Source organism: Halichoeres trimaculatus, unplaced genomic scaffold (genome assembly GCF_033239565.1).
Source record: "Halichoeres trimaculatus isolate MK-OKI-2021-1 unplaced genomic scaffold, fHalTri1.1 fHalTri1_scaffold_11, whole genome shotgun sequence".
NCBI classification, from domain to species: Eukaryota; Metazoa; Chordata; class Actinopteri; order Labriformes; family Labridae; genus Halichoeres; species Halichoeres trimaculatus.
This window is the reverse complement of record NW_027437189.1, coordinates 23408963-23429519: the sequence shown is the minus strand read 5'-3', so window position 1 is coordinate 23429519 and position 20557 is coordinate 23408963. Positions and strand designations below refer to the sequence as shown.

Below are 20557 nucleotides of genomic sequence, written 5' to 3'. Positions count from 1 at the left end.
GTGCCCGGTGGTTATCACTTCCGGTGGCGTTTCCTGTCAGTGTTTGTAAACTGAGAAAATTGGAAGTGCGACAAGAAATAATAACCTACAAAACTCTTTAATTTGAAAGGTAAGCATGTGGTTTTTCAGTAGTACTCGCTTGCGACTCCTCCAACGTTTCTTAATCTGCAACACACCTCTTTCTAACCGCCGTAACCGGTGAGGGAGGCGTTATTTCGTGGTCGGCACCGAGTCCTCGCGCCCTGCCTGGCTGTTGTTGTGTTGTCTGGGGCGGGGGGTGGAGGTTAGTCATAGAAGAGTTGTCCTAAACCACAACTACTGGTGAGCTAACGGGTTAGCCCGTCCTGCGGAGATCCTGACCGTAATGCGACTTCGCACGCTCTGCTTTAAAGTAACCCTGACCCTACTGTAAAATAAATTGATAGCGGGCTTTGTTTTAGCTTCGCTACACTTGAATCCGATTTTAAAACGGAGAATAAAACGTTTTATTGATAAACAGTTGACCAATTTACGAACCGTGTCGGATTACATCATATTACAAACGAGGGATCGTGTGTGCTACAGAAAAAATACACGGCCCGTGACCCGTAAAAATTGTTATTGTATCAATTAATTGTATTGTATTGTATTATTATGTGTCCCTTGAATGATAAAAAAAAACAGTATCTTCTTTGAATTTTGTCATTCATACGAGTATGTTAGCTGTCATTGTTTATTTTTATGAGCCCCTTTGAAGTGAATGCTGAAAAAGTTTAATAGCATATAACTTTTATCCTCCACAGATAGCTTATGTCAATATCTTAGTTTTCTGTTACTCACCAAAGCATGACCTGAAGATGCTGGTCTTTATGACAGTTCTCATGTTTACAGTCACTTAAAGCAAAAACAGAGGATGCTTTAGGTTTGTTGTTGTACCTACTGTGAAATTTCTGTACATTTTCATTTAATCCATGACACGTTTCACTTTTGAAAATGAGGGTTATAGCTATTTTTTTTTATTCTTGGGACTGTTTTCATCTGAACATTGGATGACATTATTTGTCTTTACTGTGAACTGTGTTTTTTGTGGACCATGGAAACGCAGCATGTACCAAACCATTGGGGCTTTCTGGCCTGATTAACTGCTCAGACAAAAGCTGGAAACAAATTTCTGGTCATATATCAGGATTTGGTGATTTGTGAAATCCAACGAAACTGGATGTTTTTCCAGCCCCTGATTCCAGCATGTATAAAAAATATTGGCCATGTGTTGTCATACCTCTACTTTCAGGCTTTGGCCCCTGATGATTTGGTTGGGTGCGGTCTATTCTGTTACCCTTCATCCTGAGTGAAGCCCTCACTGTTTCCCCAAACACACACGCACTAAAACCACGGCGATGACAAACCACTCCAACAGGGACCATATGAAATGGGTCAGTGGAAGCCTCATGTTCATCATTAGTTTGTATTCCCAGTCCTGATGCCACACTATTTTCTGGTTGCCCCTGTTTCTCTCTTTCCTATCCCTGGTTCCTTGTCTCTTTGAGGAGTCCTCTGGTCCCTCTCTTTCTGCTCTGACATGTTTTTTGTGTTGTCAGGCTGGGTTGCTGGGCTGCGAGGCAGTGCTTTCCAGCATGGCCCTGATGCAAGCCAACAACATCCCAGGACAGAAGAGAATGATGTCATCGTTGAGTCAAGGGCACAGGGCCAGTCCTGAGAGCCTCCAAACACACTCACAGCACAGCCATAGCCACAACCATCATGGACACCAGGGTCACCATGGACAAGCCCACCACAGCCACCTGGGCCATCCTTCAGCTGGGAGCTGTCCACCCCTGGTAAGACTGAGAAACACAGGTCAGGAGTGGGGGCCCAAAAACATGACGAGCTGTGACTTGATTTTGGATTTGATTTTAAAAATATGCACAGTAGTACTATTTTTTATCTAACTTTTGAAAGAAATTAAATTGATGATTGATAAATTTCCATTAATATACATTGTTATATAGATATTGCCAGGGTGTAGTATTTATTGAAATCTAACTTGGCAAGATAAAATCACAGACCCCTTCAGTCTGCTCACAGCTGAAATAGATTCAGATTCTGACAATTTACTAAACAACTCATTATTAAATTACTCTTGCATTAATATATTTATTTAACACTGAGGAAAAAAATATAAATCTATCAAATTACTGATTGGTTGGTCAGCAAGTGTAAAACATGATAAAACAGATCATTGTTTTCTCCTCATAACAATGAGAAAGTTCACCCTTATTTATACAGTTTGATTTCCAACTAGCAATTTTTAAATGTGTTAAAAGAAATAATAGTTTCCTGATTTTGATCCACCACTCTTCTTCTTCTAAAGCTGATCCGAAAAGACGGGGATTATCACACATCAAGAATGATAGATGAAAAAGACATGCAGGCCAACCAGAATCTGCAACCCAGGAAGAAGCACAAAAAATCTGGCTCATCCAACAAAGTCAAAGAGAAAGAGGAGGTAAGGCCTTCTTCCAGCCAGCTCTTTTACTTTATAGGTAGAACATTTCTAAGAGGATTTCTTGATGTTCACTATGAATTAAACTCATTCTTTTATTGTTGTTAAAAGCATTTAATTCCACCACTGGACATGGATGATGACAGTACCTTAAAGGTTCAGAAGAATTTCATCTGTGACCACTGCTATGGAGCTTTCAGGAGTAGCTATCACCTTAAACGACATATACTGACACATACAGGTGGGCACACTCATCTAATGTCTTCATGTCTGTGTGACTTGTTGCACTCGTGCATAAGCGTAACTCTGCTGCTCAATGTGAGAGGACTTCCCAAAAAAGGGACAAGCATCCTGAAATGGAATTTGTTGCAGCTTTTAAGATTAACTGAGTGAAACATGCAGATGAATGATAAAACATGGTCTCCTGCTAATTTCCACAGGAGAAAAACCTTTTGCCTGTGATGCGTGTGATATGCGGTTTATTCAGCGTTACCATCTTGACAGACACAAAAGGGTGCACAGTGGAGAGAAGCCGTACCAGTGTGACCGCTGCCATCAGGTGAGTTTATTACAGATTAGATTGTAAACTTTACACATACACCACTGCACGTTCTTAAAACCCCGCACCACTGAGAAATCTCCATCAGTCATACTATCTTAAGTTAAGACACAAATCCCTTCTTAAACTCTCTCTCTAGAACTTCTCACGGACAGACAGGCTGCTGAGACACCGGCGGCTGTGTACAGTTGGGATAACTAAAGAGGAGAACCAGTACTCACAGGACGCATCGGCCCATTCAGCCTCCTGGAGCCCCCTACAGCCCTCAAACAACCGTTTGACTGTCTGACCCTCCGCTACACAGGGACCGTACAGACAGGAGCATTGAAACTCCTCCTTGAAAACATCTTAGTGTAAAAACAATTTAGGTTTAATCTTGACAGCTCACTCACCAAGCTTGATGGTGATTTTTGTATTTTTCTACTGTTACATTCATCTGGCTGACACACAGGGAGGACCACTCTGCGATAACAGAAACAGATCTTGGTATCATGGCAATAACTGAGGGAAAACACACACTTCTTCTTCTACCTGGAGGGTTGCTGGCATTTTTGCTGCCAAATGGTTCGACAGAATTTTTGGACTACATTGACTGTCAGTGTTTTGGCAGCACCTCACTGGCACCCTGGTATAGACCTGCTTTTCCTCATGGACAGTAAAGGACGCACACAAACTCATGTTGTCCCATTTCCTGCTGAGTTTCTTCTCTATGCTGCCAGCCGTGCCAGCCACTCCTTGTGAGCTAAAATCTCAGTAGAGGTATTAGAGGAAGTAACTGGAAACCTATACAATATTGTAGGTGTTATGAGAGTTAGAGAACATCTCATAAACTTAATGTGTTATAGAAAAAAAAGATCTTAAACTGGGCTCAAAACTGAGTAAAATGCGAACTTCTTTTTTTCATGTACAAAATTGCCTCTTTTTGAGTACACTAGTCTTAAATGTACAGGAATGATAAACAGGCTTCCTTTTAGAAAAAGGACACTAAAGGCTCAAGGAGACCAGATTGTTTGAACTGACTATGGCCAATGGCTTGCTCACTCATTGGCTGTTCTTGCTTGTTTTAAAGGTTTTAGTTTGACACTGTCAAAACAGCTGAAGGATGACCAGTTTGATTGCAGGAGTTCAGATTTTTTGATGGTTTTTGAACAAGTTAGCTCACTCTTTTATCGCATTACCTTCATTTAGAAACAGTCTGATCATAAATGAGCGTGTTAACTGTCTATCTCTTATAAGAAACCTGTTAGTCTTGTTTTTCTGGCCTACTGTTCACAAGTCCTTCAGACTTAGATTGACTTCCGTCCTTACACGTTAATCTGGAATCTGGGGTTTTTCCTGAAAGATTCCTGAGACTATTTCAGCTGAGTGCAGTCAAAGTCATTTGGCTGTTCGCACCCATTTCAATCAGACCTTGGACTGCTCTTAATTTCCATTTGACTACTGTGGGAATATTTCTTATGCCAACTCGTTAAACCAAGTGCTCATGCTAATATAACACAAAAAAGATGGCTTGTCTTTAAGTTTCCATGTCTCACTTCTGTCTTGACCTGAGTGAATGTTATCAAATACAGTGCCATGTCACTTGGACATCTTCAGTGAAGTTGTCTTTCCTGTACACAGTGGACAGTGGACTACATCAGGTCCAGATTATGTTTGTTATGATGAAAGCCTTCATTTGCCTAATGCTCCTCTTAATCAGGCTCTGAACTCTGGACTGGAGATGTCAGCTTAATAATGGGGTTGTATTGTAGACTGGTACTTCTAATGCTCTCACAGGTTTAAGAGTGAATAACAGGGGTTTGGGGCCCATCACTGACTTGTCTGCTTTTTATGAAGTTAATATATATTTAAATTGTATTAAGGGTAGAAAAAAGTATGTAAAGGACCTACACTCCAACAAAAAATCAAAGTATTTACAAAGCTATTATCCTTAGTCTGATTTCTTTTCACCTGTTTTAAGACAATTTCCCATTAGAAGGAAAGTGAAAGGGGCTACTTATGCCCTTTTAGAGTAGTAGCCATGATTATTCTGCATTTAAATGTTTTTGTTTTGCATGTTTTTGGTAAACATCTTGTTTTGGTACTGAGCATTTTTTTTTACTTTTGAAGCGTAAGCCCCAACATTTTTCATTTGTCATTTCAAGGATAAGGTGAAATCAATTTCCAGTCGGTCAATCAGTCTGTAACATGGAGCTTGTAATGGCAGTTCAGAGCCCCAAGTCTCAATAAAACTGTTACACTTTTTAAATAAATGTCTGTGGTTTATATTTTCTGCAACATTAGTTCTAAAGAGATTTTTTAACGATCCAGATTTCCCGTCCTTTCATTTGTTTCCAAAACCCCAAGGAATTTGCAACAGGGTCCAATTATTTATTTTGATCTATGAAAGAGGTCTACCTCTAAGCCTCATTCAGCTTAAAAGAGGTTTAATTACTTGAGTTCAAATGGAGCATTACTTTTAACTCTTCCAGACTACAAAGGCACATTTTAGAAACTTGTAATACACCACTTGTGTCAGCAGATGGCATCCATGCTTAAACGAGCAACCAAGTTTGCTCTGTTATGAGAATAAAGATGCAAAAAAGAAAAGAAAAAAACGTATAAATGTTCCCCCCTGGACTGGTAGTTGGTATTGGTTTTGGATTGTCACTGAATACTCAGACAAAAGCAGATAGTCCTCACCTGCTATGTTGAATTATAATCTGTTGTTGATCCTATTAAAACAAAAAGTTCTCCAAGCTTCTGACTAAATACCAGAGATTGACCAATATGTTTTTTTCAGAGCCAATACTGACACCAATTATTGGTCTTGTAGGAGGCCAATAACCAATAATTAGGACCGATATTCATTTGCACTAAAAGTGAAAATGTTGGTGTCAAAATTTTGAATGATACAAACTCTGACACTTAACTTTGTTTAAATGCCTTTAAGCGTATGTTTATTGAATAGCCCCCAGGCTCTTCAGAGTATCTTAAAGAGAGACTTAAAAAAACAAATGGCTCCCTAAAGTTTTCCAAAGTAACTAAAGTTTTCCAGATAAATGGCTCTGTGTGTCATTAACCAGATGGCACTGTTAGTGGCACAATTTTAGAGACAGAGTAGTGACTGCAGACGGAGAGACGCAGCTAAATCAGAGCCAAAACATAACAGTTTTACATTAATGTCTTGTTGGCTGGAGAGTAAAAACAGGCAGGTGACGAAATGCCAGAAAATGCTAAATATCCTGGCTGATAATTGGTCTAATCCTACTAAATACTCTGCATCTTCAGAGGAACTGATTTCAAGAAATCCTACTTTTAAATCAGAAGCTCTGTTTTCTGGTGAATCTGTACTTAAGCAAATCTACTCCAATTTCAAAGTCACTAAACAAAATAAACCAGGCAAGTCCTTGTATTAAAGCGAGAGCTATGAATTCTGTCTAAGGAGCTATGATTTCTAACCTTTTTTAATTGCAGACAAAATGTGAGAAGAGAATAAGAAATATGTTGATACTCAAAGTATTGTCCCAATCAATCAGTGAACAAAAAAGTGAAACACAGTTTATTCTCTAGCTTATATTGGTACAAAGCCTTCTCTTCACCACAAGAGGGAGGTCTATCCCAACCAACCCTCTATGTATAAACTCTCTCGAGAAAGCAAGAACCAGATGGTTTGTGTGCTTGCAGAGCCAGCTACTCAGTAGTATTCTGCGGCTGCTTCCATGAACCAATCACTGATGTCAGCCTGAAGTTGGATGGAAATATATGACCCAGTTTTGCTTTTGCATTCCACTGCTTGAAACTTGAGAGGGAGAGTAAAAATTTCCAGTGAGGGTTCGTCAAACAAGCATATATCCTGAGACAGTGGATCCAGTTTTTTAAAGAGAGACTTAGGCCCCTGTGAGGTATGTGATTTGTTTTAAAGGAAGCTGTTAACAGGTTTTATTGTTAATCCGTGCAATCAAACAGGCATTAGAGCCTGAGTGGAAATAGCTAAAACTATATTCCTCAGTGTGGAGGAAAGACTTTCTTCAAGTACTTGGCCCTGCCATACCACCTGCATAAGCGTCAGTCATAGGTTAGGAAGTGCAGATCGTACCCTTTAGCACCTTCCTCTTTGCTATTGACCAGTTCCTTAATTAAAGCATTAGGAATAGGCTGGATGAGATCAGCCTGGAGGCTGCTGGGAGTGTGCACGCTCCCCCATGGGAGACATACCCTCCCTCTGCAGTCTGATTTACAGCACCCACAGGCCCCTGACACTTAACAATGGACCTCCTTAAGTGAGGTGGATGGGGAGGAGACCAGAGAGGGGGATTACACTCCATCTTCATACTCAAAGTGCTGAAATCATCTCAGTTTGAAATAGTCTCTGCGAGGAAGACTAAAGTCCTTAAGGTAACGTGTAGGAGTGCTGCTTGTGCTGTCTGGCTCAGTCTTTTAGGGAGGAGAGGGATCACCAACTCTCTGCATGCTCACCTCTCCTGTCAGAGGGAGACAAAATAGGTCTTCCACACAAAAATCTCCAAAACAAGCTGTAAATCTATTGCAATTGTGCACACAGTGGCTGTGCAAACATCTGGGTGATTCAGAGGTTTCACAAAAACAAGCAGTGGCAGCAGAAACGCTCTCTCCTACAAATGTTTGGATGCCCCTTGATCAAATATATCACAGGCTTACTGAGAATGATTGAAACCCTCCCAACAATAGCACCTGCTATCTCCCTCTCCCCGAGGTGTGGGAGAGCCTTTTCATCTCAGGCTTTGATTAATAAAGGAATCTCTGGTCGGTTGAAGGCAGCGATCTGCCCCCCCGAGCATCCATCATGCCTGTGACAGCCCACCTCTCTGTGTTAATTAGCGGTGATATTTAAGCTGTCTAAGGTGCGCCTTGGCAGTCAGTGTGGTGGTGGTGCTGCTGCTCATCATTAAAAATTCAATTCCACCATCCAGGTTACTCCCATTTTCATGGACAGCTCAGCGAACACGTCCTCAAACAGTCACACAGGGGGCACAGAGTGAGAGCCACTGCGTGTGGAAAACAAGAAATGATAAACGGCTGTTTTTCTCTGAGTGGCAACCAGAAAACGAGGAAACCAGCAGAGAGGAAATCTGAATGAACTGTGCTCTCACTGCCTTTTGTGTAGCATTTTCTGTTAGTCCAACTCTTCTAGCACGAGTGTTAAACATTAATTTAATTTACTGCACTTGCACAATAATTTTTTGATATTAAATGAAAGAATTTTGCAGTAAATCTAAAGTTCTCATCAAACAATGAGCATTAAAGGTGTGAATGCATTACTTATTAATGATTACCAAATATTGTAATATTCTCAAACACTGGGGGCTATGATTCAGATATTAAAAATGTATGCAGCTGAATCCCAGACTACTTCATATCCAAAAGGCATCCTGCGCCAGTGTGGGAACTTAAGAGATACTGAAGCAAAGAAGGGGAAAAAGAAGATACTGGGGTTAAGTAGAGGGTCTTAAGAATGGAAGTCATTTACAGAAATGGGTTAAAATGTCCTCCATGGTGTACTGGAAGAGTGTGTCTGTGTGTTTATTGTGCCCACAGGGTGTTAAAGTCTCATAGTAACCAAAATCATATGAAGGTAAAGTAGAGGTGAAGAAGTTGCCTATGGGATGTCTCACCAAACAGCCCTGATGGGGAATGATCTGACACATCATGTTTCAAACTCTCCTACTTTCACACGTCTGTCACTACTTCTCTCATTAGTGTAACTCAACAAGATTAATTAGAGTCTGTGTTTCAGTCCCAGTTCACAAAATGTAACGAAGGAAGGCAAAAGAAACCAACTGTGTAGCTGGTAACAAGGGAGAAGTCAAGTTTGGCCTACTTGTGCATATTTTTACACATCAAATCATGAATATTCATGCCCCAAAATTAATCTCCTGTCAAGTTTAAAGTGATAACTACACTTTTTAAAACTACGATTTTTTTCCTTAAGCGTTTCCATCGATGAAAAACACAGGAAGGCCTCAATAAGACAAACTGGTTAAGGAGAATGTTCAAGCAGCAGAAGTGGTCTGAAAGATCAAAGAGTGAATGGTGTCATTTTTAGGGATTTTATTTTGTCGAGTAAGAGGTCAGGTGTGAGTAATGGCTGAGTTCCATTTCATTATTATGTCACAGTGTTGAGACTGTTTAAGACAATATAACAGACACTCATCTCTTTAAACTAAAAGAATAGAAATAGTTCTGTGCATCAAGTTAGTCATACATGGCACAAAGAGATGGAGTACGAGGGCTCGATGCTCTATTATGTGCACTCTGCTGAGGCTCTTTCATATCCAAACACATTCACAAAGATCAAGTTCAGTTGTGTAGGACCTTGTTTGTGTGATTTATTTGGTCACACTCACTATCCCACAATCTCCTTGATAGGATGGACACCCAGATGCCCTGCTGACTCTGTAAAAATCGCTTCCCAGCCTAGGTGCGTTTAGCCTCGACACATACATTAACATGCCTTGGCCTTACACCACCCTATTAATCTGCTGCTTGTTGGGACACGTTGCCTCTGCAGGGAACAACCACGCAGCCTTACAAGAGTTCATATTTGGCTTGTAGAGGTGCTGACAGTACTGAGGCGAGACATATTTATCTGGGAAGCCATGGCCTTTATGTGCTGTAGACCAGAAACATGATTAACAAGTAGGGGATCTTTTACATGAGTTCAACAGAGTTAACAACGGCTGATTAATTTGGCAGTTTGTAATAATCGACATCCCCTGATGCCTGTGCTCATGAGATTAGAAAACAACGAGTAATGTCTGAAGATACTGCAGGTAGCCTGTTCAGCTTCCTCTTATGTTCATTTCATCATACACTGAGCTCTACTTGCTGCACTAAGACTACCATGCATACTTGATTGTAATGTTCATGGAAAACATAATTGCCATTATCAAAGTGTTTTTATCAAATACAAAACAATTAAAAAAACAAACTACACCAAGAGGATATCAGTGTTATACATCATCCACCTCCTGATGTGCTATCTACAGCTTCAGCTGGTAGACCACTGATGCTAGGGATGTTTTACCCCAGCTGTTGATATAACTTTCTGGTTTAAAGGAGTTAAGTATAGAAGATAAAGTTATCGTGCAAACAGCTCATAAGTAAAGTATGATACAAAGGAAGACCTTATTGAAAAGGTTAAATGTATATTTGTGTGAAACTCCTCCAACACGCCGCCGAACCATCCATCATCCCCCAGAGTTCAAAGGGATCATGTCGCTTCAAGATGTAAAACCTGTTTTCTTTCTCTTTCATGGCACACTGTCAGAGGGCATGCTAGTAACCCCGAGTTATCAAGTTCATGAGAAGGTCTCTTAGGAAATTATGCAATCCCCCTTGACAAGACAAGTCCAGGGCTTTCCTCTGCCTCTGTACATTCTGACAATTTTCCACTTGAGCAGACAACCTCAGGTGTGAAGTGAAAGAGTAAAGAGAGGGATTTGATATCCAAAGGGAAACGGTGCATGAATTGACTCGAGGTTGATAGACAGGGCAGAGTTTTTACCCTTAGTTAATATCCATGGGTCAAGGCTGCTACAGGGCCGCATTCCACTCTTCTTGATCTTGTCAAGATCGTCTGTTAGGCTGATGTAGAGATAGGCTGCAGATAGATGATGGCGTTGCACGAACACTGCAGCATACGGTGGATGTGAACGTGACTTAGAGAGTTTGCTGCTGTAGATCAGCCATGGGGTTCATGAAGACAGCCCTTCTCATGTAAAACCTTTTGTCTGCAAAGTCAAGCAAAAATGTGAAAATCATGGCAATAGGGGACAGGACAAAAGTGCATTCCTGAGCAGAGAAGAGCCTTTAATTGAAGGTAGGATGCTTAAGTTTTTGGATGCATTCAAATGTGCACTCCCTCTTTTTGCATCATTCTTAGGTTTGTCTCTCTGGCATTAACAGAATATTTTATTAACTATTCAGAGCAAATTCAGATAGAGTCCCTGCATTTATTTCTGTCACACAAGTCTGTTTTTCCTCTGTGCTCACAAGAAGGTCTCTTTTCCTTTCATGACGTCAGGACTATTATACTCCAGCGCCACCCCCCTTCAGGGATAAGATTTTACGATTGCAACCTGACACCGTTTCTGTGTCCTATAAGCGACAGAGCTGTAACTCACTTCAAAGGCAGGAGGCATCAAATCACAGTGCACCCATAAATTAACCTGCCAAGTTTTGGCCAATGAGGAGGCAGCATTAAATCTCGGCTGTCACGCTGGCGGCCAATGGAAAGACGATGGCTGTAAATCTGTCAGGGCGCGTCTGTTAACGGTGTTGTGGTGTGGTTGGGGAATCCATGGGGAGGGAGGGGAGAAAGTGAGAAAGAGTGGATGACAGAGGGGAGAGGGGAAAAACAGAGGGTTCAGAGCTATGCAGCTGAAAATGCTTTTCTTTACAATCTTTAGCCCTGACACAAAAAAACATACACACAAAGCTTTGTCGAACAGCTGAAGGCATGCACAGGAATGTTTGTGGGCAAAACAAGACTAAACAAGGGCAGCAGAAAGGGGGAAACTATATTTTCCCCTGATGGATGCAGTTGGGGGGGTTGAATAACACCAGCAGAAACACTCATAAAGCTTTACGGCCAGCATGGCTTCCTCTGATGTTGACTGTCTACAGTGAAAATGAATGATGGCCCTTCTTTAGTGCTCTTGTGCATCATTGTGAGACCAAAACTTAGTGTTGACTGTTTGATAACAGCAGTAACCCAGTAACCTCTGACTGCCATAACACAGCCTCATCAGTAGCAGCGACAGGCGCCTGGCTGAAGGGAACCCTCTGGATTACAAAGTCCAAACCAGTCCATCCAGCTACCAGATGTGCCCCAGTTGTGCAGCTTTAGCAGATGATGGAGTTGCCCCCACGGTGCAGCAAACATGACCAACTACACCTGATTTTGCGTTGACCACGTAGAAACACAATGTGGTTCTGCTTTGTTTAACCTGAACCGGCTTTAACCAGAAAGTACGATCACATCCAGAGTGCTTCCACTACCACTCTGCTAAAGCATGCTTTCACTGAAGAGTAATGCACTGCACTGGCACAAGAGAACTGCACACAAACAGCAGAGGGAAAACACATCAGGTGGAATATTTCCCCGATTAACAATGCCCTTGGTGGTGCACTTTCATTATCCTATCAAAGTTGAACATTTTCATGTAATAAATCTTAAAGGCGTCGTAAAATAGGCAGCCCTGCAAAGGCAACGCTATTCCAACCCCAAAGAAAAAGCTTTCTCTCAACAAAGCCCACATTTTTTTTTGCCAACCTGTAACGACAACCAATAAAGCAGCCACATTTGTGGTGACATTTTTATCTTACATCAACAAAAAAAATTAAACATTAGCATCAGAATTTACAGTCATCTTATGTCATTACTATGAATTCTCTTTTTTTTTCTGCAGAAACATAAACAGCTAGTTGAGTTATTGCAAAGGCAGGCAGGGGTGTGATGGTGGAGGTGTTGTTTTTGGCTGGCTTTTCCTGGAGTGGCCATGATTCTCTATTCTATGGGAATCCATAAACAGACCCAGAGAGGGCAACTGGGGCCATAAACCACGTCAGGCTGCTGAGATGCTGCTGAGGCGAACAGAGCAGACCTGGGCCTATACGTTCTCCTCTGTGTGCACACACTGAGAAGCCTGTAATGACCTCAATCCAAAATGCTACAATAATTCTAACATTATGATTCTAAAGTAGTTATTTTTCTAATCTTAGTTAATGCACACTGACAATAAACAACAAAAGAGCAGCACTGTGTTTGAATTAGGTTGTTATTTTCAAGCGTAATGTTAATATCATTAGGTTAAGTCTTGGCATTATGTGAAAGCAGTGGAGGTAAATAGTCTTGTTAATTTTAATACACTGGGTCATTAAACATCATGTGGGTCTTGGCCTTTGTCCTGCCCTGACAATATAACGGCACTTTCTTTAATGTGTTTACTGTATTGGGTCCAACATGCTGTCATTGTTTTCCTCAGCGTTGTTTCTCTTTAGCAGGGCAAGCCATTGGATGGGTGCTCAGGCCCATTGACTATGACATAAAGACTCTATAAGCTTACAGATGATGATAATTTATTGACTCTAATTCACACAGTCCACAGACATACACACACACACACAACAGAGAGAGTGCGGCTCTTTCACTGTAAGCATCGATCAATTACAAAGCTCTACCCCACACGTCTCTGACAATTTTACTGCATGTTATGTACAGCATGTCGAGCCATGGTGTTTCAAACTGTTATACCCATGCCTGTATAATTAATATGAATTACCTCGCTGGTTTTTTATGATGGTGCAACTGTAATTAGTGGATAAAAGCAAGTCACTAAGCCTCCAATAGTGCTTTAGGGCTATCTGAATGAACAGTGCAGGTCTGGACAAGCACCTTGGTTAGAATCTGTTTTAACCCTCTCTCTTCCCCACCGTGCCCTTGTTGGGATCTCATCTAATCACATTTACAGCTGTCTACTTCTGCTAACCATGTCCTCTTTAACCTTCACGTTGAGCCCCCCTCCTCCTTCACAGAAACCACACACTGAGACAGAAGCTGTCCTCATTATGCCAGCAAACTGGTGCGATAACAGTAAACTGGTGCAATAATGGAGTCCATTTATAATGATTACCTTTTGCTTTCTTGGTGCTCTTTCTCCAGTAAAACACGTTACAAGTAGCATCAGTCCATTCATGCTATCGCTGCAGCCATAAACAGCCACAGACTCAGGAGCTGAATGGAACTGGAGCAAAGCCAAGAAAAAAGGTCCACAGGTCGGAGGCAATAACAGTTTCACTACACTCCTCTCTGTAACGAGAAAATAATAATACAGACATGCAAAACAGATCGCTCCTTTGTTTATTTTTGGGCTATTTTCAACCTTAATTCAAGCTGAGTTAAAGTTAGGAATCAAGGCATAGTTAATTTTCTTACATCATCCGTGCAAAAAGTAGTCACAAAGCACCTCATCATGTTCATCCTCTCAAATTTTTCTGTTTAAGATGACGTCAGTTTGTTTTACCTGCTGTTTATCTTTAAATGACATTAGCAGCTTCCATGAGGATATATAATTTGACTGAGATTGAAATAACAAGAGTTAAGGCGTTATTTAACAGTTCGAACAACAGGAAAGCCCTCATCAGGCAAATAAATAGTGAAACCCTTATTTAACTTGTTATCTGACGTTATCACTTGTGTGTGATCTCTTACACAGTCTGCTCCAGGCCACAGACAACTCCACATCTAAAGCATTCAGTTCTCTCTCTTCACTTTGATGTCTCAGCCAAATGGGCTTCATTGACATAAATAAGAAACAAAAACTGATACAGCTGTCAAACTAGTTATTTCTGCCAATTTGTGGACAGGCTACAAATAGTAGCTTAATTACTTTGAGTCAGACCAACAGGCGCGCTGCAGCATGCCAGGTGCAATACAAGGAGGTGTTTCAAATGTGAGGGTAAGGTGGAGACGTGATCTGTAACATCTGAGACCTGGTTCCCAATGTGGCTCAGATTAGGCATGGTTGGATCTGTTTGCAGCATATCCAACACAAATCTCTTCCAGTATAAAAATACCTTCAGATGATCAGCATGAGATCATGTGGGGATACTTGAGAGGAGCAGATCAGATCATTTCTTCTCTTGTAATACACACCTAGTACCAAAATGATCGAGTGCCTATTCTCACAACCATTCCCCCTCTGGAGTGTACACTTCATTTGCACTAAAACGAGTAAGGTTAGGGTGTTCCGGTGGGGGGGTGCACGCAATTTATGCATCACACTGTGGCTCTCTACGGCGCAGAAATGAATCAAGAATGACTCCATAAAACTTATCTGCATGTCACAGAAACACAGAACAATGTAAGCCCCTGATCATAGCCGCATGAGTGAGTCTCCGCCCCTCTATTCTCTCTTGCTTTGCATGCTTGTACCTCAGCCCCGCACTGTGTTGAGCACACCAGGAGATGGAGCCCTTGCTCTAGTGTTTCTGGCTTTTCCTAAGGCTTTGATCAACAAAGAGCTTACGGCATTGCAGCTCTGAAACACAGAGAGACAAGTTTTTAAATTGTAGAAATAAAATGTATGGAAAATATTTTAACACTTTGTAAAGTTGAGTTCACAGACATAGCAACATCTTTTAAAATAACGTAGAATACAGAATTTTGACAGACTGCAAGAACAATTTATTAAGAGATATCACCACTTTTCACATGCCAGTGTCAACAAACCTTTATTAAAAGTATCAGATGATAGAAGACCCAATGACACACTATATCTCTGTCATCAGGGACTTGAATACAGTACAAGTTGTACACTTTTTTGATCATAATATCTGTGTTAAATGATTGATAAGGACAGTGGCTCAATACTTTGTACAGTAATCTGTAGGAAAGGTAGGGTGGATTAAATTTTTTGGAAACATGGAATGTTGCCACAGGCTAAAATGAGGTTAATCTTTATGTTTTGGACAAACACGCTGGTTTTACTAACTCCGTGTTCAGGTCTGAGACTAAACAGGCTAAGCAAGCCCTGGTAATGGAATGTACAGCAAATCTTATTCTCATGTTGATTATGTCACATCCTGCAAGCCTGTGCAAAAAATAAAAGAAAACATGACAATGAAAAAATGTCAAGTAATAGTAGTTCTGGGAGTGTGACTGGATCACCCAGTGGAACTCCTCACAGCTCTGATTGAAGGAGTAGAAACAAGAGGAAAAAGAGGATGTGGATCAGTGCCATGAAGACTGTCTGAGCAGTAGCTCACTGGTAGACTGATGTATAGGCAACTCTATCGTAGAAGGGACCATTTGATCTGTTCTTTGGCCGACTGAAGAACCTGGAATGAAAAAAAAAAGTTTGACCAAACAGATCACCCTAAAAGCAATCATGAACTGTTCCAGCCATTAAAATAATGGACACAGTGCTGGACAACCCTAAAGGACAGAACTCCCACATACAAAATATGGAAAAAAGTGGTAACTCTTTCTGCTTGAAGAGAAAATAGTTAAAAAAAAAAAAAACCTGCATGCAATGATCAAAAGCATGACAAAGATGCGTGGATAGGTAGTGTAAAGGAAGAGAAATATGCAAGATCGATTAATCATCTTAATTCATTGACTGAAAGCTGAATCATAACCACAAAGTATGGGGATTGTGGGCAGCCATTAATCTCAGCCAGAAGAGGGATGGCGTTAGCAAGTCTCAGGACTCTTAAATGATAACATTAATCAAGAGGAGCTAACACACACAGGCAGACTCATGTCGGAGCCAAAATACAGGAACCACCGTTGGCTACCTACCACCATACTCCTGAATAATTAGTTATTACGTACAGTATCAAAGAAAAAGAAGCAGACTGACAAAATAGAAGCTCTGACAAAATGAGGCCAGAGGCGAAAGATGCTCATGAAATGTCCTTGTATACACAAATTATAAAGTAGTGAGTTTGAACAAGGAATGAAGAGCTGAATCTTCAGAACCTTATGGCAGGGGAAAGAGCAAGGAAGGCTTTACTCACCTGTGTGACTGTCTGCTCCGTCAAAGGCACATCATCACCCTGCAGAAACAATGAGGTTGTATTTCATCACATACCACAAACAAACAATATGTTGAATATTTCTGACAAGAAAAAAAAGGTGCTTACTCTAAGAGCCACACGGTGCACTACTTGTTGTGGGTCACTCTCCAGGATCACCCTGCAGGGGACAGCAGAGAGTCAGATCAACATTTGTTACAAAGTAAACATGCTGCTTACCCCACAGTTATTAAAAGATGAGGTGTTAGAGGGTCAAAAGCTACAAAAACTACTTACCCTCCATCTACAATCTCATCCACAGCCAGAAAAAGACCCTCCATGTTCTCCAGCAAAGCCCTCCTTTCAACATTTTTTCTAAAGTGTCACAACAAAAACATGTCAAACTTTTTGGACACCAGATTAAAAAGTTTTATGGAAGTTCTGTGGAATGAATAACAGATGCAATAACGTACCTCAACATCTGACTGAGTGAATCAAACAGGCAATTTAGAACAGCCATGAGCATAAGCTGTTGAAAATGACAGAATGTATCAGAATCTGTTCATGTTTAATGAGCCTGCATTGTTTATTATCATCTGGAAAAATGACAGTCAAGAAGTAACATGTGTGTTATTGCTTTCATGGTGGGGTTTTTTTTCATCAGTACGGCACAAAATTTGTCTGAATTCTAATTTGCCGAAGAGCATCCTACAGCCCTTATCTTTCAGTGATGAGGTTTCTTTAATTGGGAAATTGGAATAAAAGTGAAGTAGAATATAAAACCTGGATATAGACAGATGGTTTACACTGACAGAAAAAATACTTAACTTTTCATAGCAACTTGCTCTTCATGCTACAATACTAATATATCAGGTAATTCCTACAATTTCCAAGCACACAAACACTTAACATAACACTACAGAATATCGATCATTTCAAGAGGAGAAAATTTAGTTGTTGAGAATTTTCTGGGAAAATTTACATCTGCTTTATTGTTCCTTTATTTATCTTTGAGATTTATTTACTATTTCTGTGTCTAATATAAATGTCATCTTAAGTAGTTAAAATCAAATTAGTCCAAACTACACAACCACTAGTTACATGGGGCAATAACATTTGAAGGTGTTTATGTTACTATAAGCAGGTCACAATGCAAATCAGTTCTAAGAAGTCTCTCTGGTGTCATCAGGATTTTTAAATTTTGATCTCGTTAGTCAAGCAATTAGTGCAGATTACAAAAAACACAAATGACAACCCTTGTGTGGGATTAAACTCTGTGACTTCTGATCGCATCACAATACTTGAATTAGGCTTACCTCATTTTCATGAGAACTTCCAATCACGTAAAAGAAGAGGTCTATATTGCTCTTGTAGACAACAGTGAGGCCTTCCAGTAATGCTATCTCACCTAAAGCACAAAACAATTCATTCAGATTGTTAGACATGCATTAAACAGGTAAAGAAGCTTTGAATGTACCAGTGATTGTGCACATATCTTACTGTCTGTTCTGTGTGTTTTGTTAAAGATGTTCTTCTCGAATGCCTTCTGCTCCTTCACTGTTGGGTATGTATCATCGTAATACTATGGACAAATCAAAGTAAACACATTAGAATGTGTCAGCTTCTCAAAACCCCACTTACAGTAAGGTTGAAGTACCACCTACTTTTTAATAAATCCAGTAAAGAAAAAATTGCATCAGTCAATCATGTTCACCAGTAGAGCCCGACCGATTAATCGGTTGGGCCCGATTAATCGGTTGGGCCCGATTAATCGGTTGGAGCCGATTATGCCTGTCACTGATTAATCAACATCGGCCAATATGTAGCCAATCATCAAAAATTTGGCTCCTCGGAGATTCTGTCACTCCTGTTCCTGTGTGTCTGTGTGTTGGGCTGTACACTGCCTCAGTGCCCGCCTCCTCCGTCCACCATTATGTAATGCAAGACTATAGAACGGCGTTTTAATGTCGTGTTAGTTGTTTTTTTTGAGAGATAAACAGAGATAAATGGTACTGTTATTTCACGCGTCCACCATTTTCTAATGTAAGACTATAATACGGCGTTTTAACGTTGTTTAAATTGCTCATTGTGTGTTTACAGTTTGACTTTATTTTCTACTTACTGTGTTTAAAGTTTGACTTCTTTATTTATTGTCGTGTTTACAGCTTGTTTTTATTTATCATTTGTTAACACTACAGTTCTTAAGGTGAAAGTTTTATAATTAAAGTTCCTTGTTTTAATTTAATAGTGTTCTGTCTCTGTCTTGAATCATATGGGTATTATAATGATTTGTTTTCACGTACAGCATATATCCTGTGTATATCAATGAATTTATTATATATATATCAGCCGATATATTGGATATCGGCTTTTATTGCCCCCAGTATTGGTATCTGCATCAGCCCCAAAAATTCCACATCGGTCGGGCTCTATACTACAGCTTATCTTTTATTAATTAATGCCAATCTCTTAATGGCAGAACACAAAAAAATCCTTTTACAAGTGAATCCTGCATTAACTGGGATAATTTTGTAAGTACATTTGACTGTACAATTCCAAATGGTAAAAAGTAAGCAAAAAGCCTTACATGTGAGTATGTGGAATCCCCATGACAATGTGAGTCATATGTGTAGTATATGTTTAAATGGTTTTCAGAACAAACAAACAATACAAGGTATTTACTGCAGCATATACAGAAGATAATGGAGTTAAATCCAAGTTAGTTTCACTTTTTATGAGCATGGTTTAAATGTCACCAGGCTCACCTAAATTAAGGAAACAGTTGGAATAAAATGTATTATATAGGACAAATTCTGATCAACTGGTAGAACGAAATTCTGTACATCTGACTGGACTGTACCTTAGCGTAGAGTCTGTCTCCATCGTTGTCCAGAATCAGTACTGCTTTAACAGTGTACAGGGATGGTTCCTGAAGAAGTGGAAAAATACACATTTAACCATTCAACGTATAAACCAAATGAATGATGTTTACCTTTTAATTAAAAGTAACATATGTCTGACAGTGTGTCGTATCGTTACAAACTCTAAAACGGAGGCCAGGAAGTAAATAGTGGATGAATGAAACTAACACACATCCGATGCATTCACTAATGCGAACCTTTTTATAACTATCATTTTAACGACGGAGTCGGCAGGAAGACATGACACTTCCACATCATCAACAAACACATACACCTTCTAACTACTTCTGTGCTAGCTGGTTAGCAACTTCAGCTAACTCGTCAACGCTAGCTCTATGTCAAGTCGAATCGACAGTTAGAGTATGAAATCCTAAAACGTATTCGGAAACAATTTCCACTTGAGGATCATGATGATTTCATTTCTAAATGAAACGCAGATTTTATTCATTAAATTAATGCTCTAGCGTTACCAGTATGGGAGAATCCATCTTCTTGCTTGTTAGCACACCAGCTAGTGGGCTATCAGTAGGCTACGTCATACGCATAGTGAATGAGGCCCTTTACCATTGGCTGACGCAGTGCTTACGTTATACGTACAGAGCAAAGGGCAGTTCAAAGCAGGGCACAAAGCCAGGGAGGAAATTGAGATAAATTTACCAATTAAACATGTAAGTGACATGGTTGATTATTAAACACACGCAGACATCAGTAGAAAAAGTGCCCGTTAGCAGGGATGGTGGAACCTTTATAATGTTTCTCAGGTTAATTAAACACTGTATGTTGTCAAAAACCCTTTTAATGTGGGATTTTACTCTTTGAGATTTTATCCTTTTGCCAACAGTGTTTTTCATGAACAAGTCAAACTGATCAGTTCTGTAATTAACAGATGTTACATCTAAAATTTGACCCTTTCATCGATTTTTTGTTTTAAAAACAAATCCAGTCATTGAGGATCATCATAATTCACATGCCATTGCCTTCTGTATAAAAATAAGATCAGCAGGATAGAGCATTGAGTATTCTGTGATACTGGCTGTTGTTGTTCTTCTTTGGTTA

At 40.1% G+C, this 20557-nt stretch overlaps 2 protein-coding genes across 5 annotated transcripts; one reads left to right on the top strand and one right to left on the bottom strand.

Moving 5' to 3' along the window:
• The first annotated feature begins 15 nt into the window (after positions 1-15).
• Positions 16-5278, top strand: znf740b (zinc finger protein 740b). Of its 3 annotated transcripts, XM_074682401.1 has the most exons (7): positions 28-109; positions 1271-1412; positions 1578-1817; positions 2351-2485; positions 2594-2723; positions 2923-3041; positions 3181-5278. In XM_074682401.1, the coding sequence occupies exons 2-7, from the start codon at positions 1377-1379 to the stop codon at positions 3328-3330; spliced, it is 810 nt and encodes a 269-aa protein (XP_074538502.1). In that variant the 5' UTR covers positions 28-109; positions 1271-1376; the 3' UTR covers positions 3331-5278. The 3 variants fall into 3 exon arrangements, with proteins under 3 accessions (XP_074538504.1, XP_074538502.1, XP_074538505.1); XM_074682403.1 differs by lacking the exon at positions 1271-1412 and having other exon boundaries at positions 16-109; XM_074682404.1 differs by lacking the exons at positions 28-109; positions 1271-1412 and adding an exon at positions 162-321.
• Positions 5279-15257: 9979 nt separating this feature from the next.
• Positions 15258-20082, bottom strand: copz1 (COPI coat complex subunit zeta 1). 2 transcript variants are annotated; one of them, XM_074681391.1, is made up of 9 exons: positions 19972-20082; positions 19441-19509; positions 18081-18162; positions 17897-17988; positions 17054-17109; positions 16878-16955; positions 16710-16761; positions 16584-16622; positions 15259-15902 (listed from the first exon to the last, which is right to left on the bottom strand). In XM_074681391.1, the coding sequence occupies exons 1-9, from the start codon at positions 19987-19989 to the stop codon at positions 15855-15857; spliced, it is 534 nt and encodes a 177-aa protein (XP_074537492.1). In that variant the 5' UTR covers positions 19990-20082; the 3' UTR covers positions 15259-15854. The 2 variants fall into 2 exon arrangements, with proteins under 2 accessions (XP_074537491.1, XP_074537492.1); XM_074681390.1 differs by lacking the exon at positions 19972-20082 and having other exon boundaries at positions 15258-15902; positions 19441-19533.
• Positions 20083-20557: the final 475 nt, after the last annotated feature.